General features: G+C 46.0%; 2 protein-coding genes across 2 annotated transcripts in view; both read right to left on the reverse strand.

Annotated features, from left to right (window-relative positions):
• The window catches only part of Nt5c3a (5'-nucleotidase, cytosolic IIIA), a 46403-nt gene extending 31651 nt beyond the window's left edge, over positions 1–14752 (reverse strand). The window contains exon 1 of the mRNA XM_013035149.1: positions 14578–14752. Coding sequence (XP_012890603.1) covers positions 14578–14715 — 138 coding nt within the window. The 5' untranslated portion in view covers positions 14716–14752. The remainder of the gene's footprint in view (positions 1–14577) is intronic.
• A 2743-nt stretch (positions 14753–17495) lies between these two features.
• LOC105999962 (retinitis pigmentosa 9 protein) lies at positions 17496–25077 on the reverse strand. Its single transcript, XM_013035131.1, has 5 exons — positions 25015–25077; positions 23937–24066; positions 22532–22623; positions 18697–18758; positions 17496–18011 (listed from the first exon to the last, which is right to left on the reverse strand). The coding sequence occupies exons 1-5, from the start codon at positions 25075–25077 to the stop codon at positions 17813–17815; spliced, it is 546 nt and encodes a 181-aa protein (XP_012890585.1). The 3' UTR covers positions 17496–17812.

The following is a 25077-nucleotide window of genomic DNA, read 5'->3' on the forward strand; positions in this document are numbered from 1 at the left end:
GACCGCATTGTGTGAACTTCCCCCAACATAATGTAATTATGCAAAACACAACGCAAAATACTGTCAGACAGAACTTTTTTTTTTTTTTTAATGAGACAAGGGTCTCACTCTGTAGCTCAGGCTGGCCTCAGCCTCATGACCTTCTGTCTCTGGCTTCCAATTACTGGGATTCCAGGAGAGCAGGTGGATCGCTTCCACACTCATGCCTGGAAATGGGATTTTAAGGAGTGACAGACTCTCTCCAAGGACACACCATTACAATGTGGCAGACCTGAGACCCACACCAAGGGTTCATGATTAGGAGACTCCCCAGCACAGCCCTACTCCTTTACAAGAATGTTCTGGGCTCAAAGCAGAGTGCTGTACAGGGTCTCTCACTCACTAAGTGAGCCCCTAGCAGGAAGAAACAGAGAGACAGAGCAAACCATGGGACACCAGACACATACCTGTGAGCGCATGTACATGGGAGGTGTTGCTCAGTATCCAAGGGACACTAATGCCAGCATATGCACAGACACAAGATGACAAGAAGGAAGTCTCTACATGTCTGTACACATGGCATCTGGGAACATATGCACAATCCAAGGATGAGACCTTGTGAATAGAAAGGACACACACAGACACACATACTCTCCTGGCTTGGAACTGATCTGGGCTGATGGTAGCTCTGTGGAGACAGAACAGGAGCAAGCACCTACCTGGTGAATTCAGAGCCCTGGGTTGGATCCTCTACACCACAAAAAAAGTCACCTCCCAAAAATCAAGTAAATAATGCTCAGTAACATATTCAAAAGTACTGAGGGCCTGGGTGCCAGTGACTCAAGCCTGTAATCCTAGTTACTAAGGAGGCTGAGATCTGAAGATCACGGTTCAAAGTCAGCCCAGGCAGGAAAGTCCGTGAGAATCTTATCTCCAATTAAACTACCAAAAAAACAGAAGTGGTGCTGTGGCTCAAGTGGTAGAGTGCTCGCTTTGAGCTGAAAAGCTCAGGGACAGTGCCCAGGCCCAGAGTTCAAGCCCCACAACCAACAAAAGAAAAAAGAAAAAAAAATACTGAGGTTCCTCAGTATTTGATAACTTTACCCACAAGCTTCGGAGAGCTGCAATCTGACTGCAAGCAGCTGACAGGCCCGGTAAGTACTGAGGAAATGCAAGGCTGCTCCACCAGAGTCCACACCCTCAAATGAGCCCAAAGGGAATTCGTTTCTACTTGTCTTCCCATTCCAGTCCCAGTGTGCCCTTCTTCCCCCATCCCAAAAATACCAGTGTTTCTATGTTTCTATTTTGCAATATTTCAACATGCAATAGCTCTCTGGGATTTGACTTGTTCCCATTTGTCATCAGGAGCAACTAGGGACTCATTCATTCCCTTTCAATCTGGCAACTAGACAAGAGAACTAGATAGAACAGCAAGATGATTTTTGTTCCTGGGGATGGCTACCTGTGTGAGGGCAGAACTGAGGTTTGAACTCGGAGCCTCTCAGTAGCTGGGCCACATCTGCAACCCTTTGCTGCTTATTCCTGAGAATAGGGTCTGGCTTCCTGCTGGGTGTGTGCCTGGACTTTGGTCCTGGGCATTTTGTTTCTCATTGTAGCTGGTAGAGAGGCATGCTTGCCACTCCCAGCTTCATCTGCTGAGATGGCTTCTGTGGGCTTTTCTGACCACAACTGTTCTGATGTCAGCTCCCATAGGCAATACACTGGTTTCATCGTTTTTATTATTAGAGTGGGGTTTTAATTTTTTTTAATTTTTGAGATAGCATGTCCCTGTGTTGCCCACGTTGTTCTGGAACTTTTGTCTCAGCCTGCCAAAGAGCTGGGTCTACAGGTATGGGCTACCACACCAGGTTTAGATTACTGTATTCTTAATCTCATCCCCAGCCCAACTCCCAGCAGGTGAGGACGGTGCTTTGACAAGGCCTAGACAGGAAGCATCTTGCAAGAACCTCTATTTACTTCCACCTACTTACAAGAAGAATTTGCCAAACAAATGAAGCAATTTCAACAGCTAAATCATTCTGCATTTTCCTCATTCCAGAGGATAAACATCATATTTTAAAAAAGAATCAAGCCCAGGCTTGATGGCTCACATCAAAAGGATGTCAGTTCCAGACCAGCCTAAGTTTTAAAAAATGTCAGCAAGATCTCCATCTCAACAAACAAGCTGGGTGTGTTGGTATATATCTATGATTCCAGTTATGCAGGAGATGTAAATAGTAGGACTGCAGTCCGTGCCAGTCTAGACAACAAAAACAAAACCACTCAAAAGATAACTAAAGAAAAATGGCAGGGAATATGGCTGAAGTGGTAGAGCGCCTGACTACAAGGCCCTGAGTTCAAATTCTAGTAATCCTTTCCAACAAAGTGGTTAACAACATGCCATTGCTGTATATGCCTATAACCTAGCTCTAGGGAGGGGGAGGCGGGAGTATCCTGAGTTAGGAACCAGCCTAGGCTACACAGAGAAGCCCACCTCAAAAATAAACAAAGTACCACTAGGGTTAGGGGCATCTGCCCCACGTGGCACGTATCATCAGGCACCAAGAAGAGAGAGAAGGGGGGAGGAGGAGAGGAAAAAAGGAGGGGAAAGAAAGGAGAGGGAAAGAGAGAGGGAAAAACACAGGAGGGAGGAGAAGCGCTCTTTCCTTAAGAAGTAGTGCTGTGCCATGCAGAGAAACCCGCCCCCTGCTGACAGAAAAGCTGAATTGTTTAGACTTCCCTGAATGCTGTTTTTAAAGATCCCAAGGCCTCTCACCCTTGCCAAGCAGACGTGGCTGTCAGTTGAACCACATCTCCAGCTCTTCTTTTAGGTTATTTTTCTGACAGAGTCTTGTGCTTTCTTCCTGGACCAGCCTCAGACAACAAGCCTCCAAATTCTACATTCTAAATTGGTAAGATAATAGATATGAACCACCACTCACTGTGGCCCAGCCTGATGGTGGAGATGGGGGGGTCTCACTAACTTTTTTACTCAGCTTTTTCCCAGGCTGCCTTTGAACTACAAATCCTTCCAATGTCTGCCTCTCACACAGCTAGGATTACAGGCCTAAATCACCGTGCTCATTTCAGAACATTTAATCTGCCCTAGAGTCCCAGCACTAGTGAACCCTGGCACACTTACTTTTTATTGACTGGGTACTACTTCCTTATATCAAGGTATCATGATTGACTTAACAGCAGAGTACTCACACATGGCCATGTCACTACCCCGTGAGCAAGTAAGCAGGGACTTCCATGACATGCTAAGCTTGTGCTTTGCTGGGTTAGGGGATAAGAGTAGGAACTGTTCACTCCAGTTGTTTGGTTCTTTCACCTGCATCACAACACATAGACGCTTAGTTTAAACACTGATGGCCAGATGTGGTAGCACATGCCTGCAATTCTGCAGCCCCAGCAAACACTGGGGCAAGCTGAGGCAGGAGGGTAAGTTCAAAGCAGGCCTGGAATACAGGAGAGCCTGTTTCAAAACACAAAAAGGGAAACCTTGCTGGTCCAATTTCTGGCTGAAGTGGGGGTCCTGGATAGGTCTAGGTAATTTGTCTATTTAAGAAGTTGCCCCCAGAGGCTCACATGGGAAGGTGGTGTCAGACCCTAGGTGCTGTCAGGTCCACAAAACCAGACTTCATGCCTTGGCCTCTACCAGCAGCATGAACGAAAAGTGATGCTGTGGCTCAAATGGTAGAGTGCTCACCTTGCGCTGAAGAGCTTAGGGACAGGGCCCAGGCCCAGAGTTTAAGTCCCCTCCCCCTTGCCGCCCCCTTCCCACCCCCACCCCCGCAAAAAAAGAAAAAAGAAAAGTGCTGCTCTGAAGAGAGAAGTACTAAGCACAGACTTAACCCCTAATGCTTAGCCTCAGCTGGCAATCTACTTGCAGAGAATAAAGACTGTGGGGGGAGGGTTAACTGTTGGTGGCCAGTTTAAGGTGGGCCCATCGGAAGTGGAAGCCATGTCAATAGCTGCAGGAAAGAACAACTTCTAGTTTTCATGGAAGCTGATGGTGAGGTGTGGTCACTGGGGCAACCCTGCTTTGAAAGAACTGAGTTATAGAGAGCTAGCTCCTCCCACTTCTACACTGCCAAGTTTGTGGTTCAGGAAGAGCTGGAGGAGCTGATGGAATTGCGGCAGGGCACTGGCTTGGATCTCACCATCTCCACCTCCATGCACAATCAAACCACACAAGATGACTCTAGGTTAGTGTCCATGAGTTAACTATTTCTTTTACCTTACATTACGCCTTCCTTAAACATTTTTTTTTTTTTTGCTTACTGCTGGCCTTCCACCACTTGAGCCATGCCTTTAGTCCTTTTCTTTGACATTTTTATTAGCACATATTGCTAGTACAAGAGGGTTGCACTGTGACATTCCCATACACACACATGTAATAAGTACACACTCACCTTTAGTCCTCCTGTTACAATGGTGCCTGCAGCCTGTTTCACTTTCCTGTTATGTTTAGTGTATATGAATTGTATTTCACCTGTGCATGCAATTTAGTCAGATTGATGCCCTCTCCCACACTGCTCTTTCCTACTCACCCTTCCATCCATGTGCACTTTCCTGTGCAGGTACAATGTATGTGGGTATTATTTGAGCACTGCCCCTCGGCCCCTAACCACACACAACGTGTGTGTGTGTGTGTGTGTGTGTGTTTCAGGTCTAGGTTCCACAAAGGAGTGAAAACATGCAATATCTGTCTGTGAGCTCTGCTTATCTCTGCATTTATGGTGACTCCCAGTTCATTCATTTTTTTTTCTGCAAATGACTCCTTTTTTCTTTATGGCCTAGTACTATTCCATAGTAAACTTTACTGTCTTGATCCATTCTTTGGTTGTTAGATACCACAGCTGGTCCCTGACCATGTATTTTGTGCAGCTGGACCAACACAACTGTTGCCCCCCAATACCACCACTGCCATGACCCCTTCTCCAGTGCCACTACCAGGGCAACTTATCCAGTGCCACCTATTACCCCAGCACACCTCAGAGAGCACTGGGACACTGACATGGCCCACTGAGCAACTGCTTGGCTCTAGGGCTGCTGACCTTCTTTTCCTTTCCAGGGCTTTCCAAGGACTCAGAAAACACTTTAGGCCCAGCTCCATCCCCATCCTGAAACACCAAAGCTCAGGTCTCAAGGAGTACCTAAAGTCCAGGTATGTCTTTTCTTAGTACTTCTGTACTCTTGTGTTAGACAAGAGGAAAGCTCTCCTGAGTCTAGATTCTCTACTGCTGCTCAACATATTCTCCTTTCTGACAGGATCTGAAGTTTGGAAGGTGGCAGAGCACTCAACCAAAAAATAACTACCCTGCTCTCTCTTGTGGCATGTAGGCAGAAAACTACTAGAACAAAATCCCAGTTCCTTTGTGAGCAGGACCGCTGCAGCCACTTTGTGGCATGATCAAATCTAAGCTGTAAAGTGTATGCTTAGCATGTGCAAGACCTGGAGCTCATCCCTAGCACTCAACAAGGAAAAGCAAAAGCCCAACCCCAAGGAAGTTTCTGCCTTAATATTCTGTAGCCTCTAAGTAATACCACCAACTGCTGGCTGTGTGGACTGCTCATTCCATTACAAAAATAAAATTTGTATGGCTTATTAAGGCCAACATTTCTGGGTTTGATCTCTCAGTAGTCAAGGGAAATTAACCAGATATCAGAGACAGACAGACAGGGAGGGAGAGATACAAACACAGAGACAGAGAGATAGGATGATGAAGGAGGGATCGAGTGAAGAGAAAGAGAGAGAGAGGAGAGACTGAGAAAGAGAGGGAGAAATAGACAGGGAACAGACTGGGAAGGAGAGGGAAAAAGAAGGAGGGAAGGCAGGAGGGAGAAAGAGATACACAAGTAGGGAAAGAAAGAGGGAGCAAAAGAGGGAGGGGGAGGGAGAGAGAGGGAGACAGTAAGAGAGAGAGAGAGATGTATCCATAAAGATTTTCAAAGAGCATACCTAACTACAGACAGGAAACACTATGAATTTTGTTTCATAAAACAAATGACAAATTCAACATAGGTGCTAAAAGGCCCCAGATGTGAGTGCTGGTAAACGCTGAGCTGCAGAGACTTAGACTGCCACGATAGCTGTTGTTTAATCTCATCTCCCCTTCCTGCTTCCTAAATATAGACTCGTCTGCCCAGGGCTAGTGACCAGGCCAGCACCTAGAACACATCTGAAATTAGCTTAAGGTAGAATAAGGGACGTTGTTAGCCAATCTACTAAAATGAAATCCAGAAAAAAGAAAGTTAGAAACAGCCTGGGCTTTTTAGGGACCACAGATAATGTCCACAATGAGGGTCAGGATGTGCTTAATTGGGAATAATCAGCTTGGTTTTTGGGAATCATCCTTAGGGTTTTATGCTGGCAAAGAAGGAAGGTTCTATCACTTGAGCCACACTGCTTGCAGGGAGGGGGCACTAGCAGTGGCACCCTGGGCCTCCTGCTGAGCAATTTCCTCTATTGATAAGGCTAGCAGATGATGTTTGCTAAGTCTCTGTTCTGGGCTTGGGCCTGTGTTTCCTCCCACTTTGCGGGCATATTCAGAACTAAGATTAAACAAGCTCATTTTAAAATGAGTTTCTTAAGCAGGGTGCAGGTGGCTCACACCTGTAATCCTAGCTACTCAGCCAGCTTAGATCTGAGAATCATAGTTCAAAGCCATCCTGGACAGGAAAGTCTGTGAAACTCTTATCTCCAATGAACTATCAAAAGAGTGGAAGTGGAGCTGTGGCTCAAGTGGTAGAGCACTAGCCTTAAACAAAAGAAGCTTTGGGACAGTGCCCAGGCCCCCAGTTCAAGTTCCAGGACTATCGCGCGCGCGTGCACACACACACACACACACACACACACACACGTTTCCTAATGGAGAAAAATAAGACATTTGTTGATGAAAGATAGAATAAAGAGCCCAGAGTGATGGCACAAACCTGTAATCCCAACACACACGTGAGGCAAAGAGCTGGGGATACTGAGTAACAGGCCAGCCTGGGCTAAAGCAGGGCCTGTCAAAAAGCAAGCAAGCAAACAAAAACAAGAACTAAGACACCTGTCCACCTCTGGTCTCCAGCCTTTACCTCCCCATCTCCACAGGACACACTCAGTATATTTAAGGGGAGAATTTGAAACCAATGAAAATTGTCAGTCTGTGGAATTTGATGTCTTAAGATCAACTGCTCTGATATGCTCAGCATTTTTTCTCAGGAGTGCAGACATTAAAGATGCACCTTCCAAACAATGGTTTCTTTGTCTCACTAAATCTAGCATTACCACCTCACATGGGCACACACACCCATACACACCCATATGTACCCTTACAGCATACAGAGTCTTTAATCCTCCAGGCTGTGAGCCCCACCCAAACACTGGGAGCACAGTACAAACAGAGCCAGCAGGAACACTGGCCACAGGTCATGGGGTGAGGGGGTCACTTGAGGGAGGGGGGAAACCTGCCCAGCAGAGCTCCCAGTCCTGTGCTTTGTGCGCGAGGCATCTCTGAGATGCCTCCTTTTCATGAGGCAAAATTGCAGTTGCTAATACATCCCTAAGTGTGTATTATTGTTAATGCCTTTATTTTTAGGTTAATCCTAAAGCAGGCAAGTGCTCTCTGGAGAGAATAAAATACAAAAGTAATGTCAGTGAATAAAAATGAATAGAGTAAAACTCAGAGGTGTTAGATATCATTTGGTATTTAAAATACTATATGGCCAGGTGCCAGTGGCTCATGCCTATAATCCTAGCCACTTAAGAGGCTAAGGATTGCAGTTTGAAGCTAGCTAGGGCAGGAAAGTCCATGAGTCTCTTACCTCCAACTAACCACCAGAAAACCAGAAGTGGTGTTGTGGCTCAAAGTGGAGGAGCGCTAGCCTTGAACAAAAAAGCTCAGGGACAGTGCCCAGGCCCTGAGTTCAAGCCCCATGACTGACCAAAAAAAACCCCAACAGTAGGCATGGTGGTTCAGGCCTGTTATCCCAGTTACTCAGGAGACAAAGATTGGAGGATCATGGTTCAAAAGCAGCTCAAACAGTTCATGGAGACCCCACCTTGACAAATCTAGGTACAGGGTGCAGTGCACCCGCCATTACACCATGTGGGAGGCTGAGATCAAGAATACAGTTCCAGCCCAGACAGATGAACTGTTCATGGAGACTCTATCTCCAGGAAAGAAGCTGGGTTCAGTGGAGTATGTCTGTCATTCCAGTTATGGTGGGAAATGTACAGAGGAGGATTGTGGTCTAGGCTAGTCCAGGGGAAAAGTGGGACCCTGTCTAAAAATAAGCAAAGCAGGGGCTGGGAAGGTGGCTCAGTGGTAGAGCGCTTGCCTTGCATGCCTGAGGCCCTGGATTCGATCCTCAGCACCACATAAGCTAAAAGAAAAAGCCGGAAGTGACACTGTGGCTCAAGTGGTAGAGTGCTAGCCTTGAGCTAAAGAGCTGAAGGACAGCACGTAGGCCCAGAGTTCAGGCCCCATGACTGGACCCAAAAAAAAAAAAATAAGCAAAGCAAAAAAGGGACTGGGGACATGACTCAGGGTGGAATACCTACCTACCAAGCATAAAACCCTGAGGTCAAACCCCAGGGAAGACCCCCAGAGGAATTAAGGCTTCAGTTCTATTTTGTAATGCAGCCCCAAATGCCAGCTTTGCTTATGAAAAAGCCTGTCAGATAGTGGCTCATGCCTATAATCCTAGCTACTCAGGAGGCTGAGATCTGAGGATTGGGATTTGGAGCCAGCTGTGGCAGGCAAGTCCATGAGACTTTTATCTTGATAATCACAGAAAAAGACAGAAGTGGCACTGACCAAAAATGCTCAGGGCTGGGCTGGGAAGGTAGCTCAGTGGTAGAGTGCTTACCTTGCATGCATGAGGCCCTGGGTTCAATTCCTAAGTACATAAGCAGAAAAAGCCAGAAGTGGCACTGTGGCTCAAGTGGTAGAGCACTAGCCTTGAGGTGAAGAGCTGAAGGACAGTGCCCAGGCCCAGAGTTCAGACCCCACAGCTGATCAAAAAAAAAAAAATGCTCAGGGACAGTATCCAGGTCATGAGTTCAAGCCCCATGACCAACAACAACAGAAAGAGAGAGAGAGAGAGAGAGAGAACAAAGAAAGATGAGAGAGACATAGGCAAGGCATGACAGTGCATGCCTGTAATCCTAGCACTAGGGCAGATGAAGCAGGAGGATCATAAGTTCAAGGCCAGCATAGGTTACATAGTCATTACAAGGTCAGCCTGGGCTACAGAGTGAGTCTCTGTCTCAAAAAAAAAAAAAGAGAGTGAGAGAGAGAAAAATAATTTTAACAAATATTTAACAAATAGTAAGAAAAGATCATAGTCAGACACAAAAGGGACTGATAACCTGTGCTGCAGAATAATCATTCATTAAGCAGTTACTGTGGCTCACATACATTAATTCATGTTATACCTGCAAAACATGTTATCCTACTTAACATACTGTGATAGGGATGTAGGCAGATCAGTTAAGACAAGGGACCAAGCTAGTGGCTCACACACGTCATCTACTAAGCTATTCCTCAGGAGGCTAAGACATGGATGCTTGAAGCCAGCTTGGGCAGAAAAGTCCGGGAGATTCCATCTCCAATTAAACAGTAAAAAGCTAGACTTGGAGGTGTGGCTTAAGTGGCAGAGAGCCAGTTGTAAGCAATAAAGCCAAGCAAGAACACAAGGCCTTGAGTTCTAACCCTGGAACCACAGGGTGGAGGTGGGGGGGGGGAGGGAGCTCAGGCTTAGAGACAAGGAACTTCAAAAGTTACAGTCTGTCCAAGCCTGCATCACTTGCAAGTAGTGAAGCACGACATGTGTATGTATAGTGAAGCATATGAATACATATCAATAATATTAAAACAGAAGCCAGGGTAGCTCAGTGGTCAGGTGCTTAGGTAGCAGGCACTAGGCTCTGGATCCAATTCCACCACAAAACTAAAGCAGAACAACAAATTAGCTGGACATTGTGGCCCATGCCTATAATCCCTGCCTAAGAGACTGGAGGATCAGTAATTCCAGGCAACCTAGGCTACACAGAAAAGCAGTATCTCAAACAAAACAAAACAAGAAAAATGACAAAGTGGGTTTGATATCCTGGGTTAGAGTGCAGACTAGGAGACTCCCGAAGTGACTCTTGGGGTTGTATTTTTTATAACAATTTTTCTTTCTTTCTTTCTTTTTGTTTTCAGTTGTGGGGTTTGAACTCAAGGCTTGGGCACTGTTCCTGAGCCTCTTTGTGCTCAAGGCTAAGCTCTACCATTTGAGCCATAGCACCACATCCTGTTTTTTAGTGGTTAATTGGAGAAAATAAGAGTTAATAAGAGTCTCAGGGGGACTTTTCTGCCCTGGGCTGGTTTTGAATCACGATCCTCAGATCTCAGCCTCCTGAGTAGCTAGGATTATAGTTATGAGTCACTGGTGCCCAGCTAACAACTTTTCTTAATTGGGGTTCAAAGTTACCATTCTCTATCATGAAAATGTACTCTCGCCAGGTATGGTGGTGGTGCACTCCTGTAATCCCAGCTACAGCAGTATTTATTCTCCTTCTCCTTCTTCTTCTTCTTCTCCTTCTTCTTCTTCTTCATTTTTGGCTAGTCCTAAGGCTTAAACTCAGGGATTAGGTGCTGTCCCTGAGCTTATTTTGCTCAAGGCTAGCACTTTGCCACACTGCCACTTCCAGCTTTTCCTGTTTATGTGATATTGAGGAATAGAACCCAGGGTTTCATGCATGCTAGGCAAGTACTCTACCACTAAGCCACTTTCCCAGCCCCAAGCTACCGTATTTCTTTAACAATGACTTTCTTTTTCCCTACTCTGATAGGTGATAGGGGTGATACTTGATATGTTGGCCATTTGTTACTAAGACACAGGGATCTGAAATGTACCAAGAAGTAGCAGGAAGAAACCCATTCTCTTGCTCAAGTACCAACCTGAATGTTACCTGAGAGCAGCCTGGATAGTACAAATAAACTCTAACTTGTTACCAATGAAAACTGGGTTTCACAGAATTATCAAGTGTTATAAAACTACATTCATCCTTTCCTTTCTTCCTTTTTGGCCTATGGAGTATACTTTGCAAAACCCTTCTTCTAAAGCTAGGCTTAGTGATGCATTACTGTAGTTCTAGCTACATGTAAGGCTAAAACAAGAGGATCACTTCAGCCCAAGGGTTCAAGACTAGTCGGGCAACACAGATTCCCCCTAACCTTCTAAAAAAAAAAAGTTGGACTTGGTGGTGGCAGGGGCCTGTAATTAATCCCAGCCCTCTAAGGCTGAGGAAAGGCTAGCCTGGGTTACATAATAAGATTCTGTCCCAAACACAAACCAACAGAAAACACCAAGCCAGGGCGGGCGCTGGTGGCTCATGCCTGTAATCCTAGCTACAGGTGGTTGAGATCTGAGGATTGCGGTTCAAAGCCAGCCCAGGCAGGAAAGTCTGTGAAACTCTTATCTCCAATAAACCACCAGAAAACCAGAAATGGCACTGTGGCTCAAGTGGTAGAATGCTAGCCTTGAGCTAAAGAGCTGAGGGACAGTGCCCAGGCCCAGAGTTCAAGCCCCATGACCAACACACACACACACACACACACACACACACACACACAATACCAAGCTACTATTCTAACCATTTTCATTCTTGCTACACCAGCTACAAGGCACCCAAATATTTCATCTTCATTTCGGATTTTTACAATAGAGAATGATGGGGCTGTGGCAAGGACAGAAGAGCTAATTGACAGTGTCAAAGCCAAATGAAGTGAGCCATAACCGAAGCTGTAAAATACACAGCTGGGTGTGTCAAGTGAATGAGTCCAGGAGTGGACAGTGGACACCAAATGTCCTGGGTGGAGGTCTTCCTCCACTCATCTCTGCAGACCAGCATCCCCTCTCAATGTGGGGACTCCAGCAACTCCTTTCCAAAGAGCTCTGTGTGGGAGCCCCCAGGGGACAGGGTGTTCACAACTACCACACTACCTCAGCCAAGATCAAGCTCAGAGCATGCACCCTTGACTGTAACAAAAGCAACACAGTGCTCAATAGTCAAATGAAGATAAAGTTGAACTAAGGGATGGCCTACAAAGTACCTGACCACAGCTACTCAAACCTTCAAGGGACATAAGCAGGGTCTGAGGAACCATCATAGCCAAGAGGAGATAGAGGATAAGAGGCACGATGACAAGGTGTCATTTGGTGTCCTGGAGAGGCCCTTGGGATAGAGAAGAACAGGTAAAGTGAAAACAAAGGAAATTTCAATAAAGCACAGGCAATGAGTAAGAAATCCAATTTGTTCGGGAATTGTGACAAATGAAACATGCAGCTGTAAGGGTGTGATGGTGTGAATCTGTCATCCTGTATATGCATGACATACAGAAGGAGCAAATAGGGTATAGATTCAAGATTCTAACTGAAAAAGAACTGAAGCAGAAAGGGCTGGGAGATCAAGTAGGAGAACATTTGTCTAGCAAGCTTGAAGCCTAGAGTTTAAACTGCAGTATCACCGTCAGAGAGAGAGAGAGAGAGAGAGGAGCGCACCAAAAAATACAGTGACAATGAATGGTTTCAAAAGTCATGGAAACCATTAAAAAATTTTTTTTATTGTGAAAATACTGTACAGAGGGGTTACAATTACATGGGCAAGGTAATGAGTACATTTCTTATTTCCTCACCCTCCATACTGAAGTCATCGTCTCTAGTTTCATTTGCTGTGACCAGAGGAGATCATGGCTTTGTGAGATTCTCTGAGGAAGAATAGTGAATGAGCAAACCAGACCCAAAAACATGGCTGCCCCAAAGAGAAAGAAACATTTAAGTCTTCCAGGTAAATACTTTTTCTATTTGAGGAAACAACCTATGAAAACTACAGAAGTTCAAGTTAGGCACTGCTGGCTCATGTCTGCAATCCTAGCTACCCACGAGGCTAAGATATGATGATGGATTCGAAGTCAGCCTGGCAGGAAAGTCCATGAGATTCTTACCTCCAATTAACCAACAAAAAGTTGGAAGCAGAGGTGGGCTCAAGTGGTAGAGCATTAGCCTTGAGCAAAAAGAAGCCTCAGGAACAGGGCCCAGGTCCTGAGTTCAAGCCCCAGGACTGCTGTCAATAAATAAATAAATACCCGGTGCCAGTGGCTCACACCTGTAATCCTAGCTACTCAGGAGGCTGACATCTGTGGATCTTGGTTCAAAGCCAGCCCAGGCAGGAAAGTCCATGAAACTCTTATCTCCAATTAACCATTAGAAAACCGGAAGTGGCACTGTGGCTCAAGAGGTAGAGCTCTAGCCTTGATCTGAAGAGTGGAGGGGCAGTGCCCAGGTCCAGAGTTCAAGCCCCACAACTGCCAAAAATAAATAAATAAAGCTACAGAAGTTCTATTTCTGCATCTTTTCAACTGGAGAGCTTCACGCAGGCCACACATATAACCCAGTCTGACTTAAAATAATGTACTCAGAATACAGTTAGTGATGGACTGGTGTTCACAGTATACAAGTCTATGGATTCATCATGAATCCTCACTACTTTTTGCAAAGACAACAGTTTCTTAACCAACTTTCTAAGAAAGAGGAACTACATACAGAAAGCCAGAGGATGTAGTTTGGGTCAAAAGAAAACCACTGAAGTTCTCTAAGCAGTATGGCAACATGAACAAAATGAAACTACAGAGATGAAAACATTTGGGGTCCACAGGGGTAGAGAGGAAGCTATCATGGTCCCAGAAATAAGTCAACTCAAAATCTGGGAATATTATGAAGAGATAAATATGGGAACCAACCAATTATTACAAAATGTTCCTGTATCCATCCTTGAGCCACGTGCACTAAACAACAGACTAAATCATCTCTCCTGTTTGAATCGATTCCATGAGCTGCAACCTAAAATGCAATTATTTAGAATTGCAAGTAAAACCTCACTTTGTCTGTGTAGGACAACCATGGCCCAAGTGTTTGCAAGGACAGCACTGGATAGCTGCTGGAGCCCGGACCATGAATGCCAGTCAATAAACGAGTCCAGTCCTGCCCCAGTCTCCTCCAACTCACAAAAAGGAACATATCCAGCCTCCAAACATGAACGACTTACAATGCTCCTCAGATGTTATTCTTGAGACACACTGCTTTGACCCACTTGGAAGTACATTGCCAAAGGAAACTACAAACATTTAGGCAAGTTCTTTTGTGTGTGTGGGGGGGGGGGAGAGGGAGACTTCTTGGAGTTTGAAACAAGAAGGAAAATACATCAAATACAACATGAATTGATCTGACCTGTATTTTTAAAGCACTAAGGATATCAGGTTTTCACAATGTAACTGGAGCAGCCCAGGCTGAGCGCAAGTCCGTTACCGATGCGGGAGGGATCCGTGCGGGCGCGGAGAGGCGGGGTTGGCAAGCAGCACAGGGTGTTAGCCTCCCGAGCATCTCTTTTCTTCTGGCTCCATCGGATGGACACAAAGCCCGCCGGGCCCCCGCGGCCGCCCTCGGGCCCCCGCGGCCGCCCTCCGGCCCCGGAGCCCCGCGCGCCCCACGTGGCGGCCCCACGACGGACCCGCGGACCCCACCACGGGCCTAGCGGTACTGTCCTTCCGCACTCACCATCTCGATGATCTTGGTCTTACGGCCCGTCTTCCTCCTCAAGGTGAAAATGTACTGGGCCAACACCACCCCCGCCACCAGCGCGCACAGGCTGGCGCTCGCCACCGCGCCCATCCGCGCCACGGCCGCGCGGTCCATGTGGATCCAGAGTGTCTCAGGCCGGAACAGTAGACGCTGCCCGCACCGACGCGAGATGTGAGACTCGGGAGCCGTGCGACCGGCCAAGAGGCTCCGACACCCCGCCCCAGAAGTCCCGCCCTCTAGGAGGCCACACCCACCAGAGGGCCCGCCCAGCGGTACCAGCTCCGCCCTAATAAGGCCCCGCCCCAGTCCAAAGGCCCCGCCTTACTAGTACTCCGCCTCTCCCCCATATGTCACGCCCTAACGCTTGGGGGCGGGGTCAGTGAGTCTCCCCCCACACCCGAAGGCGTGGCCTGCGTCGCACTCCTTTCGGGAGGCGGGACTTCCGCAGACCCGGCGTCTGAGTGCCAGCGTGTGATGTAACTCGGCCTCCGGCTCTGGCGGTTGTGTCTGTTATGGCTCCGCTGAAAACCAGCAGGTCGTGTCCGGGCGTCCCGCCCTTGAAGTAGTCAGGTGCGCTGCCCTCGGTCCGGGCCGGACTTAAAGGCCTGCGCGGCCTCGTGGATGGATGGTGCTGTGACAGCCGTGCCGCCGTGGGGAGTCTGACGGACCGGGTGGCCGCGCCGACCCTCTCCTCGCGCGTCTCCGCGTCGGTGGGACGGGGACCCGCGGTGCTGGCAGCCCTGCGTTACAGGCTCCCGGCTGATTCCCGCTGTCTCTGCGTAACCCACGCCCATGGGGCCTAGCTGGTACAGCGCCTTGCGTTTAAACTGAAGTACTAAACAAAACTGATTCTGCGCACCACGATCACGAGGTCGTGGGCTGTTAGGACACCGGGGTCAGCGACCGTCCGAGGGCTGATGCAGGTCCTGGAGAGGCCACGAAGATCTGAACAGGTGAACAGCACACTGCTGCTCATGGCCACTGCCTTCCGTTGAGAGCTGATAGATTTGTAATCTACATTATCTTCCCAGCTCCCTACCCCGAAATTGAACTGGGCCTTGAACCTATTAGGCCAGCATTCTGCCAGTGCTGTGGCTATTTTTTAAATATTTTGGACTATTTTTAATTTTTTCCCAGTAGTGGGACTTGAACTCGACTTCTTACACTTTTTCTGTCATTGCTGGTGTTCTACCATTTGGACACAAATCCACTCCCAGCCTTTTGCTATTTGGAATAAATTTCCTGGATTTGTCTGCCAGGCTGGCTCAAATCACAACTCCCAGAACTCAGCTTTCTGGCTTTTAGGTGGTTTTGTCTTTTCTTTGAATCAGGCTCTTGTTAGTAGCCCACGATTGCCTTTAACTTTTTTGCCTGTGTGCTGGTCCTGGGACTTGAACTCCAGCCTGGGCACTTGTCCCTGAGATATTTTGCTCAAGGCTAGTACTCTATCTACCACTTGAGCCACAGCTCTACTTCTGACTTTTTGGTAGAGGTGAGTCTCATGGACTTTTCTGGCTAGGTTAGCTTTGACCATGATGCTCAGATCTGAGTAGCTAGGATTACAGACAAGAGCCCTCCATGCCCAGCTGAACTTTTGATTCTCTTGTCTCAGCCTCCTGAAGGCTGTCACTGGCAGTCAGGTCTAGCTTTTACCTAGCAGCCATGATATAGGAACTGGGGAGAGATGACAAAGATCAATGGAAGGAAAAGATGGACTCAAATGGCCCTTGGCTTTGAGAAACAAAACCAGGGGGGTCTGATTATGACTCAGTGGTACGCTTGCCTAGACTGGGTAAGCACTCAATCCCCAGCAACATAAAAACAAATGAACCCCAGAATTCTTCCCAAGACCTGGCAATTGGAGTATAGGGATCCTGTGCTCCTAAGGTGCTTTTCCAAAGCCAGGACGAGCATTCCTGTGACAGGTGGGTCCTCTAGGCCAGGAATGAGTCTTCTATGCACTGTTTTACCCCTCATTATTGAAGGAAGTAGTAAGATTCTGAACCCTAAATGAACAGGGGAATAGCAGTTGTCTATGATGGATGCCAACACACTTGCCATTGGGCAAGATCCAACTGTACTTTGGCTCAATGAGAGAATGTCTTCTCTCAGCACAGGCACCTCCCTGTCCCCTGCTGCAGCCCATCATAAGCTACAAGATTACAGGCAAGCAGGCTGTGTTCATGGGGGAGGCGGGAAGTGAGGGGTGTATTCTGGGATATGGCTAGCTGGCCCAGTTAGTATTTTCCCTATAAACTTTCTGGGTTAATACCTCTGTGTAAAGGTTGGGACCCCGGTAATAGCCAGATAGGCACACACAATTTCTTATTGTAGGAATCCTCTCCAACCTAGTTGCTAGTTATGAAGTGAATATAAATGTGCACCTTTTATAGGGTAACAGGGCCATGCATACTAGACCAAAGATCACACCATTAAATTATTAAAAAGGAACAACATACATTTGTACATAGAAAGCCCTATGTGTACTGGTGGCTCTTGCCTATGATCCTACCTACCCAGAAGGATCTGAGGATCATGGTTCAAAGCTAGCACAGGCAGAAAAATTCATGAGAAGCTTATCTCCAATTAGCTACCAGGAAACTGGAAGTGGAGCTGCTCAAAGTGATAGTGCTAGCCTTGAGCAAAAAGAGCTCAGGGTCAGTGCCCAAGCCCCAAGTTCAAGTCCCTCTCCCCCCAAAAAATGTCCTATGTGTTCATGACATACTGGCAAGTTCACTACAACTGTAAGCAAGAACAGGAACCTCTGGGAAGTAACTATGGTAAAAATGAGTCCAAGGTAAAATCTTTGAAATTCATTCTACATGTCAATGCTGTTCATGAATAGATGACTACACTTTAAAAAATAAATCATGAACTTTTATTACCCTCAACAGCAGAAGGGTCCAGCCCGAGGCCTGTGGGCACTGAGCTGCCCAGGATGGCGGGCAAGGCTGGGGCAGCTCCCTTATCCCACGCCCTGAAGCATTCTATAGGCACCAACTCCAGGGACCAACAGGGAAGACACCCAAGCCACTCTCCTGCCTGGAACTGGCCCAGCCCCAGGCAGCACCTGGGAAGACAACCCACCCTGCTGGGAGTCAGCTGGCCATGAGAAGGGATAAGCATCCACAATGTGATGATGGCCCCTCTGGGTCTATATCCTGACTCTCATCCCATCTTCCTCTGCTCTTCCAGTGCTTGAGGACCCCCATCATTCCGAGTCTGAACTTGAACTTGACTTGGAAGACTTTTGCTTCCGTTTTTTCTTCTTTTTCTTCTCTTTCTTCCCTTTTTTATGCTTTTCCTTCTTCTTCTTTTTCTTGTGCTTCTCTTTACACTCAGAGGAGCTAGAGCTGCTCCCATCTTCATCTGAGGTAGAATCTTCCAGCAACTGCTTTAACTGCTGTATCCTAAACACAGAACAGGTCAGCGGATGTGATCTGTCACTGAGTGTTTTTCTGTACACAGACAACTTAAAAGCAGCTTTGGGGGGAGAGTGGGGAACAACTGTATCACTAGAGGCAACACCTACACTCCACTGTCCACTTCTGCATGATCCCAGTCTTTATCATTTCTAGCAGAGGCATATTTTTTGAAACTTTCCTCCTTGCTCAATTTCATTGCAATCTACCTCAAGTACAATTCAGTGTATCTAGCTGGAAAAAAATAAGTTACTTTTTTCAACCCTTTCTTTAAATCATGTCTAATTTTTAACAAAAGATTAGGTCCTCCACAATAATGAAGTAAAAACTAGATTAGAGCTGGTTTTGTTGTGGCCTTGTATACACCTAGAATCCCAGCTGGAAGCTGAGGTGGGAGGATGGAAAATCCACACCCAACCTAGACTAGATAGTCATACCCTGTCTAAAACAAACAAACTAGAATTGTCAATTGATGACCCCATAGTGCTTTTAAAACCACAGGAGGCTGGCTGGTCCCTGCCCTTCATATCAGCCTTCTGGAATGTGGCACCTATCTCCTACCATTCACAGCTACAGAAACATGTTCACAGGACCAGCCCCCTAGTACTAGAATGGTGGTCTAAACATTGTATAATCTAAGACTGTGGGAGGATGTTAGGTCTTATGACATCACCTCACGTCCTTTTCGTGCCTTTTATTCTCTCGAATGATGTCATACATAGGGTCTTCATGTGCCTGAGGGTGAGAGAAGGTTGGGTTAGGTTTCAAAGACTTGCCAAGCAAAAATTAAATTTTATGTCATCAAAACCAGTGTTAGCTGGAGGTTTTTATTTTTCTTAAAAAATTACATATAATGAATTATGTAGTTTAGGCTGGCCTCAAATTTGTGATCCTCCTACTTCACCCTCCTAAATGCCTAGATTTAAGGCTGTTACCACTATGTCTATCATGATCTACTTTTAGTTGCTATATATACACGTGTGTGTGTGTGTGTGTGTGTGTGTGTGCGCGCGCGCACTCCTGTCCTGGCGCTTAAACTCAGGGCCTGGGTGCTGTCTCTTACCCTTTGCTCAAGGCTAATGCTCTCCCATACCTCCATTTCTGGCTTTTCAGTGCTTAATTAGAGATAAGAGTCAGACTTTCCTGTTCAGACTGGCTGTGATTCTCAGACTCAGCTTTCTGAGTGGCTAGAATTACAAGCATGAGCCACTGGTGCTGAGGCTATACTCCTTTTAAAGGACTTAACTGACTACAAAATCATTACAACTACAAAAATACTTCTCTAATTAGAAAAACACAGGAGCCGGGCACCGGTGGCTCACGCCTGTAATCCTAGCTACTCAGCAGGCTGAGATCTGAGGATCACAGTTCAAAGCCAGCCAGGGCAGGAAAGTCCATGAGACTCTTATCTCCAATAAACCACTAGAAAACCGGAAGTGGCCCTGTAGCTCAAGCGGTAGAGAGAGCACTCACCTAGAGCTGAAGAGTGCAGGGACAGCGCCCAAGATGAGAGTTCAAGCCCCACGACCGACCAAAAAAAAAAAAGAAAGAAAGAAAGAGGAAAACACAGGAAACAAATAATCTTTAAGAAGAATATCTAAATAAACTGTGGGGTAGAGCTATGAAACTTGGGAAGTACATGTAGACAGCTGTCCAAGATCAGTGAATAAAAACTTGAGTTGCAAAGTGATACATAAGAAAGACCACTTATCAGAACATACAGATAGATTCAAATTCCAAAGACTCTGGGTATACAGACATCTGGTACTGTCTGCAGACTGACTCTGGAAAGACAAGCACTCTTGTTCTTGGTGGAAAAAACTAAGGCTCATTTTGTTCAGTAAGGAAAATACATTCTACAATTACATAATTTACTAAGTAGCTCCTAGTACTTGTATATTAGAATACACTTAGAAGAAATATGAGAAGTGAATTATGTCATGATCTCATTTTAACAAAAAAGAACAGCTTAACGTGGTTGTGTGTGCTCACCACCCCAGCTCTTCAGAGACTGAGGCAGAAAGATTGAGTTTGAGGCCAGCCTGGGATACATAGCAAGACCTTGTCTCCATACAAAATAAAAACCAAAGGAAAAGGCTATCGGTAAAGTATATAATGCCCCAGGTCCAATTCTCAACATCAAAACAAATATGCATATATAGACCCAGGTAACTTGAAGGTATGGATTAGAGTTGAGGAGATGAGGAAACTGATAGAAGGGGTGGCATTGATCAAGATGCATTGTACTTGCCAATATGTTGAAATACCTTTATATGATTACTTAAACAAAAAACAAACCCCACAAACCACCCCATACATGCATATATGGTATGTGTGTGAAGTATCCCCTAAAGAGGGAATATAGCTTATGGGCTGTGCCTTAACAGGCTGGTAGATTCAGAGAGTTGACTGGATCATCAGGGCCTAGCTTTGTGAACAAGTTAATCCACTGGAAGGCTTATACTAACAGGCTTCTAGGAGGCTGGTCTGGCTGTAGGAAATAGGTACTGGGGGCATATCTCTGAAGGCTGTGCCTTGTTCTACCTCTTGTCACTGCCTTCAGCTGCCAGAAGGTGGGCATGCCCAACAGCAATGAAGCTAACTGGCTGGGACTGAAACATTTGGAACCAAGACTTAAACCTGACTGCCTTCTGAGCCTTTTCCACAGTGATTAAACCATTTATTGCAGAAATTTTCAAATATTATAAAACAAACGTAAAGAACATATTGTTCAGAGGTAGATCACTTGCTGAAATAAATATGAATAAATAAATATGTATGAGTAAATTTAAAAAAATCTATGATCTCACTTTCCAGGTGAATTCTCACTAATCTCTAGTGTATTTTTATTTTTATTTTATTTTTTGGGGGGTCTGGTCGTGGGGCCTGAACTCTGGGCCTGGGCGCTGTCCCTCAGCTCTTCAGCTCAAGGCTAGCACTCTACCACTTGAGCCACAGCGCCACTTCCAGCTTTTTTCTTTTTCCTTATGTGGTGCTGAGGAATTGAACTCAGAGCCTCATGCATGCAAGGCAAGTGCTTTACCACTGAGTCACCTTCCCAGCCCTCTAGTGTATTTTTAATATGAAGAATTTGAATCATATGATACATATACACAGCTTTCTTTTTTCTTTTTTTGTTGGTTATAGGGCTTGAGCTCAGGACCTGGGCACTATCCCTGAGCTCTTTTGCCCAAGGCTAGAACTCTGATACTTTGAGCCACAGTTCTATTTCCAGTTTTTGAGTGGTTAACTGGAGATAAAGAGTCTCAGGGGAACTTTCCTGCTCGGGCTGTCTTTGAGCCACAATCCTCAGATCTCAGCCTCCTGAGTAGCTAGGATTACAGGCATAAACCACCAGTGCCTGGCCAGCTCTATGAGTTTTCACTTAGGTTTTTGCAAGTATTTTCCTACATTACACAACCTAAATCATAATGCGGCTGCAGGTGTAGGTTACGATTAGAGCACTTGCCTCTAATACAAGAAGCCGTGGGTTCGATCTCAACAAAAGTTGGGAGAATTTTGTTCTTTTTTTATTTTCGTGTGTGTGTGTGTGTGTGTTTTAAGACAGGTTTTTGCTGTGTAGTCCAGGCTGGCCTCAAAGTTGGGATGCTCCTGCCTTAGGCTCTAGAGTACTGGAATTACAGATGTACATCACCACATCTGGCCTTGACCCCATGTTGATAAACATAATAATCCTAGTACATTCACATAGTAGCATATTTTTGGTAGAAGTAGTTACAACATGTGAATTCATACCTCCCATGGAGTGATTTTGTAAAAATACACAAGGAAATGGGTGATCTGTCTTACTGTAATCTAGAGAGAAAACAGCTTAAGACAGTAAAACATTTAATGTTTGTAAGAATCTGGGAAGTGAAAGGGTTAATTTTAGTAATGCAACATGACTATATATATATATATATATATATATATATATATATATAGTAAGTTAAAGGGGATCTGAACAGTCTGCTTTAAAAAGAGACTGATGTCCCTAAGGTAGAAGTAAAAATCGTTTTATTTTGGGAGTACCGTGGATTAAATCCTAGGTAAGAACTCTACTATGAAGCTATATACATTAAATTCCTTAAAATTTTTTTTCCTTGCAGGCTGGCATGGAACTTTGTGAATCTCTTACCCACCCTTGCAGGCTGGCATCCAGTGTGTGATGCTCCTACCTCATCCTCTTCTGCACATTGTCTGTTAGTGTACACAAACATAGCCGGACAAAAATGTGAACTTTGAGACAGTGGGGTCTCTCCAGGTTGTATAGGCTGGCCTCAAACTAGCGCTCCTTCTGCCCCAGCCTTCTTGAGTAACCACTGTGCCTAAGTACAGAACACTTTAACAGAGCTAATTGTGTCACCCAAGTGTGGTAATCAAGGCATGCTTTGGCCAAGAGACTTATGGGAACACCTTTCTGTGATAATCCATTTGCTGATGACAATCTGGCTCACAGCTGTCCACAATCTATGATCAATGTAAATCAACACTGCAGGTTTACTTACTACTCTGAACTGCTCTAACTTTTGGTTGCCTTTGATAAAGAAAGGGCATTCTTTGTCGCCTGTTCGGTGACCATACCGTTTGCAACGCCAACCTAAAACAAAGAAAAAGGGAAATATTTCTGTAAGGCAATGCGGTTTCTCACAGTGAAGTTTTCCTTCCTGAGACTAGATGATGCAGTTCTAAATGCAGAGGCCAACAGTGGGTGACATAAGAAAGTGACATCCCAGAAAACAGGCAAGCCAGCTGCTTCCCCACCCAGCCTTAAGTACTATAGCTTAGAAGTGAATGTTCCCTAACCAGTGTTTATGAAGCAATGTGATGTAGACTTATGTGTGTCTTACTCTGTCTTTAAGAATGAATCTTTTCCATTCACCAAGTGGTACAAAGTCTCATTTAGAAACACAAGATTGAATCAGCTACTGTACAATTCCCTCAGTTTTTGTTTGTTTGTTTTTTGGTCATGGGGCTTAAACTCTGGGCCTGAGCACTGTCCTTCAGCTCTTCAGCTCAAGGCTAGTGCTCTACTACTTGAGCCACAGCGCCACTTCTGGTTTTTTCTGCTTATGTGGTGCTGAGGAATCGGACCCAAGGCCTAATGCGTGCAAGGCAAGCACTCTACCACTAAGCCACCTTCCTAGCCCCAATTCCCTCAGTTTTAAGGAAACTCAGTCACCAGTTCTCTGAAAATGTGAATGGCATCACAACCCTGGTGGAACTCCACCTGCAGAACAGGGCAACTGTGCATTTAGTGACATCTGTTCTTACAAGCAGCTGAGCACATGTGCATGGTTCAAGTTCACAGTTCCAGGAATTTCCTAAAGCATGGACCTCACAGTGTGCCCAGGCCCATACTGCATGCAGTTCTGGGGCTTTCTCAACCTTTGTGATGAAAGAAAATTTTATTCCCTGGGCTTGGCTATCAAAATAACCACGGAGTCTTTATTCTTTTCAAAAATTTTTTATGTTCTCCGAGATGTGACTGCTCTGGGGCGCAAAGTGCAGACATGGCAAGCTCTACTTGGGCTGTGGTCCAGGCTGTCTCGTTTCAGGTATTTGAAGGGACCACCTAGTGCCACTGAGAGGGCAACCCAGAAGCCCTCTGAAACACCCTGAGACCCTATCAGGTTCAGCATTCAACAATTTTCTGTACAGGTAGATCACTGGGAAGAGGACTCCAGGGCAGTGAGGTCCTGAGCAAAGATCACTAGACTTGGGTCAAAGCTAGCTCTGCCCCTACTGCGGGACTTTTCACCAGCCTGAGCAAGCTCTTTCCTTTTCTAGAAATGGAGAGCATTCAGGACTTTACAAGGGGCACACTGAGATGAAGTTATGGAAGTTAGCACACTGGGGTATTTGGTATACACCTGTATTTCATGGAATATACCTGACACCCTGTATACTCACACTGCATAACCTTGACTTCTTTCCCCAGGGGCATCCACAGTCCTTTAGTTGGCGCGTGAGCCAGAAACTCCCTGGCATGCTCGTTGCCTGGAACATCCGGTATGCAGTCTTCCGGCTTAGTCTCGTCTTCCTATGGGAAGGAAAGCACATATAAGCAACAAGGGAAAGCACTGGCATCTACTCCTCCTGCCCAGGACCTTACTACTGCCTGCTTGTCCTGCACAGTGGTGTTCAAGGCCATCCCCGATCACCCCAGGAACTGGAGAGACCAGTTACCCCTGACAGGAGAAACAATGAGACCTCACAGAAGACAAGGATCTGAAAATCAATGCAGCTGCTACTGGAGGATGATCTGTGAGTGATGTATTCTGACAGAAGTTAAGACTCCAAAGGTTTCACCATGCCAGATATGTGTCAGGCAGAAGCATGTATAAGAACTGAAGCAGGCAAGGCTACACAGAATACTAGAGACAGACTGACATTCTGTGGGCTCTCTGTGCAGAGCTCTGAGTCCTCTCACTGCAACAGCCCAAAAGGGAGTCATGTGGGGTCCCTACAGCAGAGCTCTAGTGAGACCCCAGCCCAGGGTATACTGAGGATGGGTTATACTCCAACCTTGGTGAGGCCGACCAGGTACATGGCAGAGTTCCTGAAGATGTTACCAGTGAGGGAGCCATGGCAGAGAAGCCCTTGGGAGCCTGCACTGCTTCCTCAGAAAGGGGAAACATGGCTGATTCAATTCCACAGAGAGATGTCAAAAAACCCCATCTGACACCAGCATGGAGGAGAGAGGCTTTCCCATGAAAGGAGGTTTGAAATATGCAAAGCCAAGTGTTGTTGCAATCCCAGCATTCAGGATATGGAGGCAGAGCTGTGCCTATACAATGTAGTGAATTTGAGGCCAGCCTGGGCAATATGGTAAAACACTTTCTCAAAAACAGCAACAAACTAACAGATCCCCCCTCCCCAAGAACCCCACCAAAGCCCTCATATACTCAAGGTACCATGCAACCATTTTTCCTAGTTACTGAGGCTGCAAGCACAGCCTGCGGAGTGACAGTACCAACCTTACACTCACCTTGATAAGCCCAGGAGGAGGTTTTTCATAACTAGAAGATAAAAACAAAAAGCAAAACTTCAT

The sequence above is a fragment of the Dipodomys ordii genome, unplaced genomic scaffold, assembly GCF_000151885.1.
Source record: "Dipodomys ordii isolate 6190 unplaced genomic scaffold, Dord_2.0 Scaffold205, whole genome shotgun sequence".
Lineage (NCBI taxonomy): Eukaryota > Metazoa > Chordata > Mammalia > Rodentia > Heteromyidae > Dipodomys > Dipodomys ordii.

Excerpts from the sequence above, each read along its gene's own strand:
- LOC105999962 (XM_013035131.1), bottom strand. The coding sequence starts at position 25,077 with ATGAAGTTTTGCTTTTTGTTTTTATCTTCTAGTTATGAAAAACCTCCT. Across the intron at positions 24,067-25,014 it reads CTCCTCCTGGGCTTATCAAG|GAAGACGAGACTAAGCCGGA; the intron begins GTGAGTGTAAGG and ends TCCTTCCCATAG. Across the intron at positions 22,624-23,936 it reads AGAAGTCAAGGTTATGCAGT|GTTGGCGTTGCAAACGGTAT; the intron begins GTGAGTATACAG and ends TCTTTGTTTTAG.